Source organism: Vipera berus, assembly GCF_964194415.1.
Source record: "Vipera berus genome assembly, chromosome: 2".
Classification (NCBI taxonomy): Eukaryota; Metazoa; Chordata; class Lepidosauria; order Squamata; family Viperidae; genus Vipera; species Vipera berus.
In genome coordinates, this window is record NC_138203.1 from 198753771 (window position 1) to 198771309 (window position 17539).

General features: G+C 40.2%; 1 protein-coding gene across 3 annotated transcripts; it reads left to right on the forward strand.

The window, feature by feature from the left end:
• Positions 1-2838: 2838 nt before the first annotated feature.
• IRF1 (interferon regulatory factor 1) lies at positions 2839-14897 on the forward strand. Of its 3 annotated transcripts, XM_081316745.1 has the most exons (11): positions 2839-2994; positions 5869-5962; positions 6593-6692; positions 7902-8078; positions 8799-8839; positions 9828-9954; positions 10417-10551; positions 11841-11863; positions 12329-12488; positions 13298-13378; positions 14037-14897. In XM_081316745.1, coding segments are annotated over exons 2-11 (933 nt in total). In that variant the 5' UTR covers positions 2839-2994; positions 5869-5875; the 3' UTR covers positions 14039-14897. The 3 variants fall into 3 exon arrangements, with proteins under 3 accessions (XP_081172871.1, XP_081172870.1, XP_081172872.1); XM_081316744.1 differs by lacking the exon at positions 13298-13378; XM_081316746.1 differs by lacking the exons at positions 13298-13378; positions 14037-14897 and adding an exon at positions 12554-13272 and having other exon boundaries at positions 2863-2994.
• Positions 14898-17539: the final 2642 nt, after the last annotated feature.

Below are 17539 nucleotides of genomic sequence, written 5' to 3' on the forward strand. Positions count from 1 at the left end.
GTAAGGTCTGAAGGTGTAATATTTTATTACACTTGCTTTAAATTTGTACTTTCTCTTCAGTCAGATTACATGCACACCAGGAATCCAGGAAGTTATAAATTCATATTCCCAGCGTTGCTTGACAGGTGTGTATTAATGATGAAAGGATGCCATAATAATTGCATCAATTAGACAGTAACAAGGATAGATTGTACTAAATCATTTGCTTGCACCTATGTTTTCTATCATGACAGTCAAGTGATTTCCTGGAATGGGAACCCACTATGAGAGTAATGTATAATGTGAGTAACGTGTAGTCCATAGTCCAGTATCTTTGGGAGTTGAAGTCCATGAGTCATAAAAGAGCCGAGGTTGCCTACCTGTGGGCTAGATATATTTTGCCACCATTCCCTAACCTTGAAACTTCAAGATAATACCCCGCATTTCTTACGATATTTTGCTTGTTATATTTATGACTCCAACATGAAATGGAGATGGGATCAACCAGCTTTCCCGATATCATCTGAATTCACTCCAAGTTCATATTTAGGGAATCCTGGGGAAAGGATAATGGAGTGCTGGATGGTCAGATACATATGCCTGTTCCAACTTGCCATCCTCTGAGCACACTGAGATGGTCAGGATCCCAACAGAGTCCCAGAAGTTTGGAAGTGTGGGAAGTCAGGCCCACACACACACCAGAGAAGGAAACATTAAAAGGGCAGAATATTATATTTCTTCAAAGTATCTTAAAGAGGCAGAAAAGCATGCCCAGTTTTTCTTAATAGACCCAAGTCTCCCTTCCCCAAGCAGAAACCAGCTCTGTAGAAATGCAGATGTAAATAATCCATTCAGGAAGGTTGTAGCCCTCCAGCTAGAATCTTAGGAAGACAAAGACACCTAAAATCTACATACCCCACCCAAGCTCTAAGAGAGGGCATAATATGATTAACCCACAGATGCCAAAGGGGCACACTCAGATTCAGGTCAAAGTACATGACACAGGAAATACAAAGCCTCAAACAGGAACAGGAAACAACTCCAAACAAAAGCCCAAGAGGGTATAAAATCCACTCCCTACTACATGCGGGCTCTCTTTTCTTCCAGAGCCATCTTCCTGTCTGGCTCTCCTCTTCAATAAACTGCAACCTTCTTTCTAAAGCAGCCGCCATGTTATTTATTCCCAGCTTGGACTGAACCATAAAGTCTTCATCAGAAGGAACACTGGATTAGGAAGTGTGTGTGTGTGTGTGTGTGTGTGTGTGTGTGTGGTGGCATTCTCTGTAAGATTCCTTCTTAGAAGTTGTTAGGGAAAATCTATGGACTGACTGGATCCTGCAGGTTTTGATTGGAGAACTGGATCCTCCTAGCCTGGTTCTCCCTCCTCCCACTGTGCTAACTATATTTTTACTCCCCAGTTTTTTTAACCTTGTGTTTTTCCTTTTCCTCCTTGCCAAGGCTGCCTGCTTATAGCCCATATCCTCCCCATTCCACTGAACCCTACTGAGCCTCCATACAATGCTCTACGAACAGCACCCCTGAGCCAAAGCTAAGCAAGTGCCATGCCCTTGGAGAAAACTTATTTCATAAAACGTTAAAGAGTTGAAAGAGGTTCTTTAGGTTGAGTCCAATCCTTGATTTCTGCAGGAATCCAGATAAAAGTGTCAGCGGCTTTAGAGAGTATTCCAGCCTCTGCTTAAAGGCAACCAGCAAATGGGAAAGGCTGCTTCCAACAATGGCAATCGACTTCTGAGCCAAGCTGACATGACCCTAAAGGGAACTTTGTCCATGTTTAGGAAAAGCGTTATTATATTTGGGGAAGGGCTTCTCTGTTTTCTGTATATGGCAACCTTTTCCCAAGAAAGCATATTGAGACGAGAACCCATGCATGTTCTTCTACACACTGGAACGGCAATTTCCCCCCAAACTGGTGCTTTTCTGCTTGGGGTGCAGCACATGAGAGCCTGAGTAGAGATTATGGGTTTTGTAGTCTGGCACATCTGGAGGGGGCTGGTTTTGGGATGGAAGCATGGAGCATTCTTCAGACAGCCTCAGAAGTTTCAGCTGCATCCCAGGCTCACATAGCTGTAGCACTGGGCTATTATACTGGAGCCCCATTGTAAATGTTAAATTAATTTATGAGGTCCTCCTCAAATAAAGTGAGTAACTTCGTTTAGTTGAAAATTGGGGGGTAAGCAAATGTGCCGTTTTGTTTCCATAGTTTCGAAGCTATAAATTATAGGCTATCTCAAGACACTTGGTGGACTTTGACCCCGAAAACTGGCGTGTTCCAAACATTAGGTGCGCCTTGCCGTTTTTTTAATGAAAGCACAACTGTGATCCACTCCAACCGCTCACGATCCTGGAGGGGGTGGGTGGGCTCAGACCCACAGCTCGAAAATAACTAACGTTCACAGTTCAAGGAGGTCACTCTCATTCGAGCACCATTCAACCCCCTCGTTTTCAAGACGGGCTGGATTTCAGGCCATTCCAACAGGCCGGGGTTTGCCGTTAGGCTGGTGGCGTGGGCGTGGGCGTCGGGCTGGCAGGAAAAGATTTGCGGAGCCCTGGGAACCATCCACGTGCTCCGGCTTTTCGCGTTCCCAAAATAAGAACCTTGCGTTTTCTTCCTCTTCGCCTTCGCGCAATGTAACCCACACGCCGCCAAAGTTTGAGCAAGGGGCGGGGAAGAGAAGTCGGACTTCCCCTCCCGCCGCTGGTTTTCAATAGCCTGATTTCTCAGAAATCAGGCTCCGCTAAACAGCCGCCTGCCTCGAGGCGCGGATTGGCCGCGGCTCAAGGCTTCCGGAGCGCTGATTGGCTAAGCCGGCCCCGCTTGTGTGCCTAAAGGGGGGGATTCCCGGTGACCTGTAGAATAATACAGGCGCCTCCTGGACAGTCGCCTGCAGAAGCGGGGAGTCTCTCGGACGGAGCAGAGCTGGATCCTGCACGGGAAGACGCTGTCGGTCGCTCGGGTGCTGCCGAAGGGTGTGATCCTACATCAAGTTCTGCGAGGTGGGTTCGAGTGGTCGGCTGCTGGCGGCATCCGCGCCTAAATCGAGGCAGGCACGGGGCAGTTCTGTGCCAAGTCACACCTTTGCCACCCTCACCTGAACAACTTTTTCATCCACCGAAGCAGTTGCGTGGTCTCGCAGGAATTGAGGCGGTGGGGTGGCAGAAGCGCTCTGAAGCGCGCCGAGGCTAGGATCGGAGGTTCGAGTAGCTTCGCCGGGGTTTATTTGCTTGATTTAATTCTTGTAGCGCTGCGATGAAGTGCAAGTCCGCTTTCCGCATTAGCCCTTTTTATTTTTATTTTATTTTATTTTTATTTTTATTCCATTTATATCCCGCCCTTCTCCGAAGACTCAGGGCGGCTTACAAGCTTAGCAGTAGCCTTCATTCTATGTATATGCCTGCTTGTTAGGGCTTTCACACACACCCCAAGCGGCATTATTACAAAGTCAGCTTAATTGCCCCCAACAATCTGGGTCCTCATTTTACCTACCTCGGAAGGATGGAAGGCTGAGTCAACCTTTTAGACGGGGAGAAAGGTAGTTGGGAGACATCCGAAGCGGTTCGCCGTTTGCAGTTAAGAATTTCTTTAAAAACTTCCTGGCCAGTTGTGACCTACTCCGGGGCCGAGAGAGTACCTGGTTATAAAGCGCCTTAAAAGGATGGAAATGTTTCTCAAGGTACAACGGGGTGAGTGGGTGGGTGCGGTGACTTCTAGCCCCGCCGTAGGCAAGAAAGTTGGCTGGGTGACGTTTGAGCCAGTCAAGTCTGTCTCAGCCCGACCTACCTCACAGGGTGGTTGTTCTGGAGAAAACGGAAGAAGGAAGGAGTATTCGTCGCCTTGAGTTCTTTATAAAAAAATATTAAAGGCGGGCCATAAACAAATCAAATGTATCCCTACCACTTCACTTGTAACCGAGGAGTCAGGTGAAGCGAGCGACGGCCCCTGCCGGTGTTTGCAGAAGCGCGCCCGCGCAGCGGCTTCAGTAGGATTAGCGCAAGGTGCAGTCCGCGCTCCGGTTACTCGCGAAGGGGGAACTAACACTTGGCGAAGTGAGAGAGGCGAGTGTGTCGTGTTTTGTTTTTAAATTGCAACAGTAGTAAGTTTCATTGGCAAAGTTGCAAAAAGTTCGTGGCTTGGTCCACCCTTTTTTCTATCCCGAGTTTTGCCAGAAAGTATTTTGTGACCCAGGATTTACAGTAAATGGGTGGTGTTGCTGCTTTTGTTGTTTGGACCAGGAAGTAGAGGTTGGAGAGAGAAGAGAGAGAAGGGGGGGTGGGGTGGGGGTGAAGAGAGGCAGGCCAATTGTTAACTCTGTATTCTCTTGAGTGTGGTCCAGAAGTTGCAACAGAAAAATGAATTATAAAACAAATCGGAATCTTGGGAAGGATTTTGGAAAAGACTAGATAAAGGGGTAGAGATAGCCATTAGGTTGTATTCTTGAATCCCTTGCAGGGATGAATACAACACATGAGACAAACTGTAGTGTGGAACAGCAGAATCATAACACACCTGGCGAGGAACAGACCAAGATCATGCTTCAAATGCATTCCGTCTTTACTGATAACCCGCCCCCCCAATTGAATTCAGCACAGACGTTTTTCCATGGAAGTAAATACATGATTTGCAGGTGTCACCTTAAACTTCCTAGAGCAAATGCATGGAGCATATAGTTTTGCTTCTGCAACAAGTGCAGGAAAGTGCAGAATGCCTTTGCTCTTCACCCTTTGGAAATAACCATTTGCACAAGAGCCTTGGGAGATCAGTGTTACACGGAGGAATATGCTTTGCAACAAGGAACTGGACACCAGCCAGAGCTGAATTACAAGCTTGAATTGGCTTGGAGTAGGGACATTTGTAAGCCCATGCTCTATCCTTACTATTAGTTGGAACATAGAAGATTCAAAAGGCTGATTGAAAACCTCTAGAAAGCGGTAGATACTCTTGACCTCTTTTTCTTCTTCATAAATGCTCATTTAAACAATAAAGATGAGATCCTTTTTTATTAAAGTTGAACTAATTGTGTTTTCCCCTGAATGAGTTTATACAGTCTGAAACTACCTGGCCCCAATCCAAATCTTGCAAACAGGAAATCATCAAGCCTTGACAACATTCCTAGTGCAGGATCTCATGCTGTTTTATAAAATTTCTCCTAAGACTAAGGGCCATTTTTCAGCTCTGACCCTTACTACCATGTGTAAAGGCATTCAGGTAAAGTTCACTAGCTAGAAATATCATTAAACCTAAAAAGAGTTGTCCATACAGAATATTTAGGAGGTAATGAGTCCAGCTGCATTGGAAGGCAGGAGGGCAACTTTTTGTTGGCCAGGCCCAGAATGGACTTCTGGAGGTGGCATCCACACAGAGAACTGGTTGTTCACATATTTGAATCCCACCACTGCATGAAAGCACCACTGAGGTGAGGTGTGTGGTGATCCAAGCCATCCATACCTCTTTTATAGATGAGCATCATGGGGGAAAAAAGTGGAACTTCAGGTACATTGTTGTCATTCTGAGAAAAGTAGCAAAGTCCTGTGGACACCTACATGCAGACAGTGCAACCACCCTGCAGCCCCTCCCTCCAAAAACCAGGACAGCACCTAAGGAGTTGGATTAGACCTGGGGAGGCTCGCTGGATGACTGGGCAACTTCCTGGAGGGAACTGGGTGCCTGCATTCTTCCTAGGTACATAATGAGGTCTGATCAGGGTATTTGATGATCTGATTCTGTGCAATTATTGCACCCTAAAAATAGATTCCAATAAACAATTTTGAAGTTGTCCATTCCAATATGAGCTACTGGTCATGATATTCCTACAAGTTAGAGATTTTGTCTTGTGCTTATAATTCCTGTTTTGTTTTGTTTTTTGTTTTTAGAGCCAAAATGCCACAAACAAGGATGCGCATGAGACCTTGGCTGGAACTGCAGATTAATTCAAATAAAATTCCTGGGCTTTATTGGCTCGATAAGGTATAGAAAATTTTATTCATGTACTGTCTTTCAAAAGCTAGCTTTGAGTACTTTTCTTGCTTCAAGGTTATTATAGAAAATGAAACATTATAGTAAGAAAAGTAATGAAACGTGTTGTTGCTTAAGAATAACTATCATAGAAAAAGATGACAAATGCCATATCAAAGGAGCAAAAATATTGAAAAGAAATTGAGAATGCAAATTGAATTAATATTGATGTTATGTTTAAAATTAATTTTAACATCAATCTGAACTCTACAACCGAGATAACTAATAGATATGCAAGAGGTTCAGGCACAGCTAACAGGACCATTTCTCTGTGGTTAATGCTATGCCCAAAATATTTACATTTGTTCTAGTAAAATCTAGGGAAAGAAATCAATATGTCTTTCGTTTATTTTGTTTTATACAACACCTGGATATGAAATGCTACGCTATTAAATTTGAGGCTGTATACAATAGACAAGACAAATGCTACACAAAATATCAGAAATTTCACAGGTCAGGGATTGTTTTTCATTTTCATGTTTGTTTGTTTTTCATTTTCAGCTTTCTACTGTTATCTTGATTTTTGCTTTCTCTGTGCAATTCAGTGATGCTTATTCAGGATTGTATTTTTTTCAATTGCAGAAAGAGAAAAAGTTCCAGATCCCTTGGAAACATGCCGCTAAGCATGGGTGGGAACTGGAAAAAGATGCCTGCCTCTTCAAAAACTGGGCCGTTCATACTGGTATGTGCTATTTTGTTCTGGTGATAGCAAAACATTTCTAGAGATTTTCTAGACCTAGAGACTCATATGGTTACCATATTTGGGGAAGGAATCATATTAACGCTAGCCAAAGGGATCCCCTTTTCCTTGCCCTCCCTCTTTAGGCAAAGAGTTTTTAGTTCCTTCCTTGAGTGTCTGTGGTCAGTATACTAATAGGGTGTTCGTGTTTCAGAATGCCCCGACAAGCTCAGTACCTTCTTAAAACATGCAACATTTTTTAGACTTGCACGGAAGTCTGACAAAAGAATTAGCCTCTTTCAACAGGTCTTGCTCCTAGACATTCCAAAACACTTTCTCTAAATAGTTTTTGAAGCAAGTGTAACTCCAGCATTTACTAGTCACAGCAACTGGAAAGACACACACACACACACACACACACCGCCAAAAGACTGTTGATAATATGTTCAGCTGCTGACTAATGAATAGGCACCTATTGGAAGCACACAGAGGCCCATGAGATTGTGCTCTTGTATAGTATTTCCATGTCAGAGTTATAAGCTTCCCAAGACCTTTGGTCACCAGTCTGCATGAATGGCTGACATGTGAAAAATAGGAATCTTTTTTCAGATTTTATCACCTTGGGAGATAATGATGGGCTGGTCATTCTCTGTATGTACGTATGTATGTACAGTACTGTAGTATGGAGTAGATTTTTGGTTTTGCTACTAAATACTACATTGGCATGTTGACAAAACCACTCTTTACAATGAACAGTCAGTTGTTCATTGTGAAGTGTTATTGAATCTCCCATAATGTATGTTGTTATAGAAAGGTGATGGTGATAGTACAACTGAACCTTTCTGTATTTTTCTTCTCCCCCCCCCCTTGATTTTTGGTTACCAAATTGGCTCTTGTTATGTTGAAGGAGTTTGATTTTTCTAAATTTATGTATTTAACCACAACAACCAGTAAAATATCTAGTTGAGGACCATAAAACATTTTCCAGTAACATAAAACTAGGAGTTGAAGTCCAGAGTCGTAAAAGAGCCAAGGTTGCCTACTCCTGGTATAGACTGAAAAAATCATTGTCAAGCAGACAGAAATTTTAGTGGGTTCCTCTCAAGAGTATCTTACTGTAATGAGATTTAGGATCCCATTAGCTGGATGCGGCCTTTACTTTTTTTTTCTTTTCAGGCCTAGATTTATTTACAGCATCTTGTCTTTTTACAGGGAGATACAAAGATGGTGATGTAGACCCTGATCCAAAAACATGGAAGGCAAATTTCCGTTGTGCCATGAATTCCTTGCCTGACATTCAAGAAGTGAAGGATCAAAGCATTAGCAGAGGACCGGGCGCTATTAGAGTCTATAAGATGCTGAAACCCTCAGTAAAATTAGAGAAAAAAGGTATTGCTCAAAACGTACGAAGGATGTGTCTTATTTCCAATACTAGCAATATAAAATTTGTCATACATCATCTGCATTTGCAAAATAGCAATTTAATTGCTTCCCTTAGAAGTTGAAGTTACTTTGTCTGGATCAACTTGAGTGAGGGATGGTGAACTAGTTCTGCTTATTTGTAAATTGTAGATTTATAGAGGATAGCTACATTTTGCTTTCTTGATTATTGACAGCTGTCAATACCAGTCACTGGGGAAATGAGTCATTAGGAGATTTATGGGATGAATAAGTAATTTTCCTCAAGTCCTGCTTTTGGATTTTTTTCTATCCATTTTCTTGCTTAGATAGGGGAAAGGATGTGGAATTAGATAAATTGTCTCTCTTAAGGAAAGAAAAGCTTCCTGTTAGACCTTTAGATTCTCAAAGTTAACTATCAATTCACTAGAAATACATTCTTGGCAGCAAGAGCTACATAGAATCATTTACATGACAGCCATAGACTGTTTCATAGCCAGTCTATGGCTATCTTTCTAAGTGTGAATTTCTACCGAAATCCATAGAAAAAATTTCCAAGAATGGCTATGGCTTTGCGACCAAGAAAATTACACTATTGCAGGCTAAGATGGATAACACCCGAATTGTGTGGCAATTGTATTGTCTGTCACCCACTCTCTTTTAAAATGTGTTTATTCTAAGCCTGTGTTTTTGTTTTCTTTTTTCAAACAGAAAAAAAGTCAAAGTCTCCAAAAAGCAAGAGCCCAAGAAAGGTATGTGTGTGTGTGTTTAAAAGATTTATATGGCTGCCCATCCAAAAATAAAACTTTAGGCAATTGGCCTCACAACAATAATATCTAGAACTATAAGTATCATAAAATGTATCATAAAAACAATAAAATATGTAAAAGCATCCATACAACATATGTATTTTCAATAGCTTAAGTAAAACATACATGTGAATTATTAAAAGGGCACAGATTCATGGGTATTTGCAGGGCAGAAGTCAAAACCTGCAAGGTGACTGGGCCAACTGTGATAGAAATTGTGCCTGCCATCTTGTAGCTTTGAACCCTGCTCTTTCCCTGAAGATGTCGCTGTCCAGGTTTCATACAGAGGGTACTTTCTGTGTCTCTGCATCCAATGAAAACCTTCCTACTGACAATATGTTGTGGAAGATACAAGAAGATGGCTGCTGGCAGAAATCATTCCGGTTGAAGGAAATACATGTAGTTCTCGATTTACAACCATTCATTTAGTGACCTTTTGAAGTTCCAATGGGGCGGGAAAAAAGTGATTTTAGACTATTTTTCACACCTTAAAATGATTGCAGAAGCTCTGTGTTCATGTGATCAAATTACAGACTGGCAGCTTGGCATGTACAGTTTGGGATCATACGATCACCTTTTGAGACCTGAAAAGCAAAGTCAGTGGGGAAATCAGATTCACTTAACAACAGTCTTACTAACTTACTAACTTTAACAACTGCAGTGAACAACTGTGGCAAGAAAGGTCGTAGAATGGGGCAAAAGTCATTTCACAACTGTCTTGCTCAGCAACGGAAATTTTGGGCTAAATTGTGGTCATAAGTCAAGGACTACCCATAGAGAAGAGACTCAGATGACAGATTCTTGATCACTTTTTTCACACCCCCTCTGGTCTGTGGAAAAACCTCCCTCCATGGAACCGGTTCTAGGTGCTTTAAACTTAAAAGACAACGTTGACATTTTGCCATAATTGAGGTGCTTTTATCTTTTGCAGTCAGCGGACGATATTAAGGAAGAAGAGACGGTCGAAGCAACAAACAGCATTCAGTTGCCTGATGACCACAGTGGCTATGCGCTTCCCAGCAGTGCAACAGAGGACATGGAAGTGGGGAGCACATTTGGTAAGAAACAATATTAATCAACTGTGTGGGTCTCGCAAGGAAAAGCCGGGCCTGCTTCAGTCCATTTTTCAGCTTGCTTGAGTAAAAAGAAAAGCTAGGCTTCTCAGGGATGTTTCAGAATTAAGACATTTTTCTTTATTTGTTTGTTTTATTCTGCACTGACAACTGGAGAACTTCTTAAAACTAAAGAAAATGAAAAGGTTGGAATTTATGTGACTGGCCGAAATGGGGTTTATTAGGTTTTCAGAGGTTGTTGAGTTAGCTTTTATGTGAAGTTGTGACCTGCAATACCAGTTATTTGTCTGGGCATAGCATCTCATGTTTTGTTCATCGTGGGGGAGGGGCTGTCAATCATTTTGTTTGTGTGAAACAAAATGGCTTCTTTAGATTGTAGGACAATCTTAGGGAGAAAAAAAAACCTCTTGTATTATAAATCTCATACTTTCAATGGACTTTTTGTAGGTCTTAACTGTGAATTAAACAATGATGCCATCTTAAACAATGATGTCTGGAGGAATTACCCTGATATTCAGGCTGCTGACAGCACAAATAACATATACAGACTTCAGGTTTCACCTTGCTATTCTTCTTCTGAAGGTTAGTATTTAATTGTTTGGAACCAGTGGATAGCTGATTGATCATAATTGGATTGAGGAACAAAACTAAGAGAAAGGCAGGGTTTAGGTTAGCTCCCCACATGGGTTGGAGTTACTCCCATAATGCCTTAGATCAGGTATGTCAAACTCCGGCCCATGGGCTGGATGCGTCATGCCGAAACTACACCCACCCCATTGCCGGCAATGGGGAGAAAGTCGCGATACGTCACTAGTTGACATGCCTGTCTTAGATAATACAGTTTTCATATCCTTGAAACTGAAATTCAGATTAAGGAAGGTTGTTTAGATTATCTGTCTACTCTACTTTCTTTTTAAAAAGTCAAAGATTTCTGTGTAGTCTTATCTGATGCTTTCTTGGTTAGAAATAGGTTTCACGGGGGTGATGCAATGATATAAAAGTTTGTTTTTTTTTAAATTTAGTTTACTACTGGCCTAACCCAGTGAAAGTTAAGCCCATGTAAATCTCATTAATTTTATTAAGAGAATGGAAATATATACCTAAATATCTCCTGTTGAAATATAGGGCTTATAAATACTTAATTATAAATACTTAATCAGGGTGCCACCGATCAGAGAATGTCGATTGGTGGCCCCCAGCGGGAGGTCCTTCTCTGTGGGCGCCCCGGAGCTATGGAATCGGTTGCCGGTTGAGCTCCGGATGGCGCCCGACTGATCTGAAGACACTCTTATTTGAAGACACTCTTATTTGAACAAGCCGGCCTGGCCTGATGGGGGATGGGTTGGGTTTTTATGGTCATTTTTAATATCTGTATTTACTGTTTTTAGTCGGGCATATGTTTAATTTTCTTTTAACTTTTGTATTTTTGTATCTTTTATATATCTGCCCTGTTCACCGCCCTGAGTCCTTCGGGAGAAGGGCGGTATATAATAAATTATTATTATTATTATTATTATTATTATTATTATTATTATTATTATTATTATTATTATTATTATTATTATTATTATTATTATTATTATTATTATTATTATTATTATTATATCAATCTGCCTTTTGCAGTAAAAGAATTCTATATATTAAGCCAGTATGAGCTGAAGATAGAGACGTTACTTGCATGAGGATAATAAATAAATTACCAAATGCTTTATTTTAATTTTCTCACTGACTAGAAATGTGTTATTGTTGATGATAGAAAAATGGAAACAAACATTTAGTAAATTCAATTCTGAGATTCATTGGTTATGTTTCTTTTCTCTCCCCTTCCTTTTCCCTGATGGCTTTTTATAACCTCACAATAACTGATGAAGATGAGGATATTCCACTGTATGATGTAAGACTCTCTTCTCTTTCTAATAATTTTGGCATTCGGACAGTACATAAAGTCCAAGGGGCAGTATTCAAAGGGGTGGGTGGGCATGCAATGCGTACAAGAGTTCCCATTTGTCTTGGTTAAGAAAGGATACTTTAGGGCAGGGGTGTCAAACTGCCAGCCTGCGGGCCAGACACGTCATGCGGAAGCTGCACCCACCCCATTGCCAACAATGGCAAAATTGTCCCGATACATTGTGTGATGTCACATGACATCGCGAGTTTGACATCGCGGGTTTGACATGTCTGCTTTAGGGTGTCTTTCTTTGCTTCTGAAACGCATTAAATCATAAGAATCCACGTAACGTAAGAATGCAGCTGCAGTCTTTGTTTTGTAACCTGCCTCTTAGAAAGGAATTAACAGTGTTTTTGAATTGAACTAGAAAACCGTTCAGATTATTGATCTCCTATTTTTCCTCTCTGGCAGCTCTTTAGCAGCTCTGACTGGCAGCAAAGCAGCGTTGGTGGAAGAGGTTTCCTGTTAAATGAAGGAAGAGTGTTCAACTTAAGTGAAGCTGCAATGCAGAATCTGTCCCTTGACTTGACTTTGCAAGAGCAAGATAACGGCTTTGACATACCAAAGCTAGGTATAAACATTTCACCTCTTATCTTCAATTTATAGAAATGTGCCTGTCTCTCTCTATCTCATTAGAGCATTCCTCCATTGTCACACATAGTCTTCCACTTACGACCACAACTGAGCCCAAAATTTCTGCTGATAAGCAAGGCAGTTGTAAGTCAGCCATGCCCCATTTAATGACCTTATTACCTATGTTAGATGAATCACTACATTTGTTACATGAACCATGCAATCATTAGCCAAATCTGGCTATCCCCCCCCTCAAATGATTTTGCTTGCAAATGACAATTCAGGACCCCAGGACGGCTGCAACCATTATAAATGCATGCTCACATGATTGTGGGGAATGCTGCAGTGGTCACAGATGTGAGAACTGGTCATAACTCACTTTTTTCATTGCCGTTGTAACTTTGGTCATTAAATGAACGGTTGTAATTTGAGGACTATCTTTATAGGCCCTTTACTCTGATTGTTCTACTCACTAATCTCTTTAGCCCAGCATTATAGAATCATGCATGTTTATTGTCCTATTTCCTGATCATAAGAAGGGGTTCTGGGAGCTACATGCATTGCATTTCATGGAAGTAGTGCTGATCAGAATTATGATTATATAGGCTAATATCTTCTACCCATACTTATTATAGTTTTAGACCTCTGCATCTCTTTCTAATCTAACGAGAGCTCTGTTGGATGAAGGAAGATCATTACACCTATGTATGATTCCTGCAGTTTCATTGAACTTGTGATGGATTCTCTACTACATTTTCTAGTGAAGCCATATTCTAAACGTTTTATTTCTTCTCTTTATCTCATTAGAGCATTCCTCCATTGTCACACATAGTCTTCCGCTTACGACCACAACTGAACCCAAAATTTCTGCTGATAAGCAAGGCAGTTGTAAGTCAGCCATGTCCCATTTAATGACCTTCTTACCTATGTTAGATGAATCACTACATTTGTTACATGAACCATGCAATCATTAGCCAAATCTGGCTATCCCCCCCTCAATGATTTTGCTTGCAAATGACAATTCAGGACCCCAGGACGGCTGCAACCATTATAAATGCATGATCACATGATTGTGGGGAATGCTGCAGTGGTCACAGATGTGAGAACTGGTCATAACTCACTTTTTTCATTGCCGTTGTAACTTTGGACATTAAATGAACGGTTGTAATTTGAGGACTATCTATAGGCCCTTTACTCTGATTGTTCTACTCACTAATCTCTTTAGGCCAGCATTATAGAATCATGCATTGTTTATTGTCCTATTTCCTGATCATAAGAAGGGGTTCTGGGAGCTACATGCATTGCATTTCATGGAAGTAGTGCTGATCAGAATTATGATTATATAGGCTAATATCTTCTACCCATACTTATTATAGTTTTAGACCTCTGCATCTCTTTCTAATCTAATGAGAGCTCTGTTGGATGAAGGAAGATCATTACACCTATGTATGATTCTTGCAGTTTCATTGAACTTGTGATGGATTCTCTACTACATTTTCTAGTGAAGCCATATTCTAAACGTTTATTTCTCCTTTTGTTTCTGCAGAAGTAATTCCACAAGAGTCAAAATCCAGCGCAGAATACACTTTGTTGGATATTCGACACTTTGTGCCCCCTTTATCCTGTGGATTTTAAACCTTTTCATCATTGTACTACTTTGTTTTGAATGCTATTTGTGGACTTGACTCGAAGTTTAGAGTGGAAAAGTCCCAGAGATTTATGTACAGTTTGTGTGTAGGAATATCTTTGTGATAAAACTCTACTTTTTGTGCTTAACTACCTTATAAGCCAATTAAGGCTTGTTTGCTGCTTCTTTTACTCTGTTCATCTGTTAGGATTAGAGTATAAATAATTTTAAACATGGAGAAAGTAAAAGCAGATGGCTTTTCACTGTTGGTAAATTCATACATATTTTAAGCTCATCCAGAGTATAAGCTTAAAATTACCCTCTGGAAGACTAGTGATGCCCCAGGGGTGAAGGAGGGAAGGATTCAACTTCAAATTTATGCTGGCCTTTATTCTGGAACCCTATCTTACTTAACATGTTAAACTGTGAAAACTAGATAGTTGTTTGTTCATCAAAATTTTATTTATAACATCATTGGTTACCATAGATTTATCTTAAACAATAGCTACATTACACTTTTTTCCCAGTGAAAAATAATGCTTTGAAGTTGATAGGTGAATGTATGGATTATTTGCACTGTGCTTTTCAAGAAGTCAGCTAAATAAGTATTGTGAAAAGTGTAAAAAATGCATTAAGAGGGTTCTATCAACTACACCACAACATGAAAGAAAAAAGGATTTGGCAAACTGCTAGGCTGCAGCTTAAATTCTTGTACATTCTTTTTCTTTGTACATACTTTGTTGTACATAAAATTTACAATTGTTTTAATAAAAGATTATATATGAAGATATGTTTAATTTTCTTTATTAAAAAGAAACTAGAGTTAAGAAAGACACTGAAGAAAATAGATTTTGAAAATTTCATTTTATCTCAAAACAAATAATGTGCATTCTTCCTTGAATTTCTGAAGAATGGTGTATACAAATTGATTTTCAACTAAAGAAATCTCAATAAATGTTTGTTTAGGTTTAGTTGCCCTAAGATTAACCTAAGATTAAATCACATAAATAATCTAAAAAGATCTTGAGAATCAGATTTGCAAACAGATTGGAAAAGGGTACAGATCTATTTTGATCAGTTCCTGAAAAGTATATAAACAACAACCATATTACGCCTATCCATTTGCATTGAATTAATGAAGTTCCTGCTTAACAGGTAGTTCTCAACTTGCCACAATGGAGCCCAGCATTTCTGTTGCTAAGAGATAATTTTGCTTCATTTGGGGATCTTCCTTGCCACAGTTGTTAAATGAATCGCAGCAATTCTTAGTAAGTGAATCTGGCTTCTCCATTGACGTTGCTTATTAGAAGGTCGCAAAAGATGGTCACATGACTCTGGGGCACCATGACCTTTGTGACTATGAACCAGATGCCAAGCATCTGAAGTTTGACCATGTGACCATGGGAATGCCACAACAGTTGCAAGTATGAAAAATGCCATAAGTCCCTTTTTTCAGTGCTGTTGGAACTTCAAATGGTCATTAAATGAATGGCTGTAAGTCGAGGATTACCTGTATGTTGGAAAGAATGTCAGTAGATCGGGTTCTTTTTCCTTCTGGGTCAGTGCAGTCAGTATATTGGCTGAATTTTCTAAGATTACATACATATGTACACATATGAGCTGTGGTGGCGCAGTGGTTTGCAGGCTACTTCTGCTGGCTGTCAGCAGTTCAAGTCTACTGGCTCAGGGTTGACTCAGCCTTCCCAGGTCAGTAAAAATGAGGACCCAAATTGTTGGGCTCAATATGCTGACTAACCGCTTAGAGAGGGCTGTAAAAAAAAGAACTGTGAAGCAGTGTATAAGTCGAAGTGCTAATGCTATTGCTATATTGGTAATGACTGGATTTTCCACAATTCATTAAAAGATACTCTGTGCATAATAGAAAGCTCTTTGTTTTGTTCTTGGCAGTTAGTATGTGTATAAGTATAAGCTGCAAACAAAGACAGGTACTATTCACAATGTATCAAATAGCTTATATTATGAATTTATGTTAATTCATCCATAACAGCTCTTCCCTCTTTAGTTAACTGTCTTGGAAAAAAATCTCTTTAAATATTGAGGTGATTTTCATTTTGTAAATTGAGATTTCCTACTTAAACTTTTAGATTAAATAAAATAGAAAGCCACATTTTTCTACTGATAGCTCTTCTTCTGATAATTGCTTACAAGTAAATCGCATTCAAGAAGAAAAGTTTATTATATAAACTTTATACTTTTATTACGCACGCTTTATTATGTGGAATATAATTTGCAAGCTCACCTGGTTCTATTGATTCCTGCTAATTATTTGTATTGTAACAAAGTTATCTCCTATATACAGGAAACTACAGGAAATTATTGAAAAATTGTGTTGCCATCAAGTCAGTGGCTGCTTATATTATAATCTAGTAGGTCTTCAAAATACAACTTTTCACACTTTCTTCAACATTTAAATTTCTTTGGACTCTGCTGACGGTTTCAATACATGTATTGCTACCACAGAGTACAGGAAAAAGTGTAACCTATTTTTGTTCTTTATGATGCAAGCCACACAGAGCCTTGTGTTTGATATGTTTGGACTAGGTTAAGGTTATTTCTGCTTAGATTGGGTGCAGATCTTACTGTATCAATTCAAATTACGATTATATCTGAATCCATTCACTGCAGATTTCTAAGCTGATGATTCCATGTCAAGTAAACATATCAAGTAAATCAAATTAAATCTACCATGTTTCCCCAAAAGTAAGACCCAGTCTCCAAAAGAGGGACCAGGTCTTATTTGCAGGGCATGTCTTTTCCATGGTCTCACCTAACAGCAGCAGCACCGACAGCCCTGCTGCTGGCCCACTTCTTCTGCGGCTGAAGGAAATGCCTCTGCAGCTGAGAATGGAGCTCCAGCCTGCATTTTGCCATCAGAGGCCTTCCAGAAAGGCTTCTGATAGTGAAATGAAGATGGAGGGGGTGCCGCAGAAGAAGTGGGCTGGCAAGATGAGGCAGGTGTCGATTGATGGGAGGCTTGGCTGCAACAGTAAACAGGTGTAGGGCACATGGGGCAGCTCCATACTCCTAGCCTGATTTTTAGGCATGTACCTTGCCCCAAAACTAGGGGTTATTTTTGGAGTAGGGCTTATATTAGGCCCACCCCTAAAAATCAAGCTAGGGTTTATTTTCAGGGAAATACAGTAATATATCCACCAAGGTTAGAAAGTTGTGAAGATCAGCCGTTAGGTTTTCTCAGATTTTCTACTCTTTATGCCCATTGGAAAGGACAAACAAAATCATCAAAAACTTTCATGAAATGGATACAAATGGACCCAGAGCATAGAACAATTATTCCTGAAAGAAAAAATAGCTGATTTTCTGTGGTGAATTTTTATTCTAATCTGCCCACCACTCTGTTATTTTGTCTGACAGAATTTAGGAGATAACTTCTTAGAAACATC

Bases quoted from the DNA above. Each gene is read 5' to 3' on its own strand.
- IRF1 (XM_081316746.1), top strand. From the start codon at position 5,876: ATGCCACAAACAAGGATGCGCATGAGACCTTGGCTGGAACTGCAGATT. The intron at 6,693-7,901 runs GTATGTGCTATT...GTCTTTTTACAG, and splicing joins AAACTGGGCCGTTCATACTG to GGAGATACAAAGATGGTGAT. The intron at 12,489-12,553 runs GTATAAACATTT...CTATCTCATTAG, and splicing joins CTTTGACATACCAAAGCTAG to AGCATTCCTCCATTGTCACA.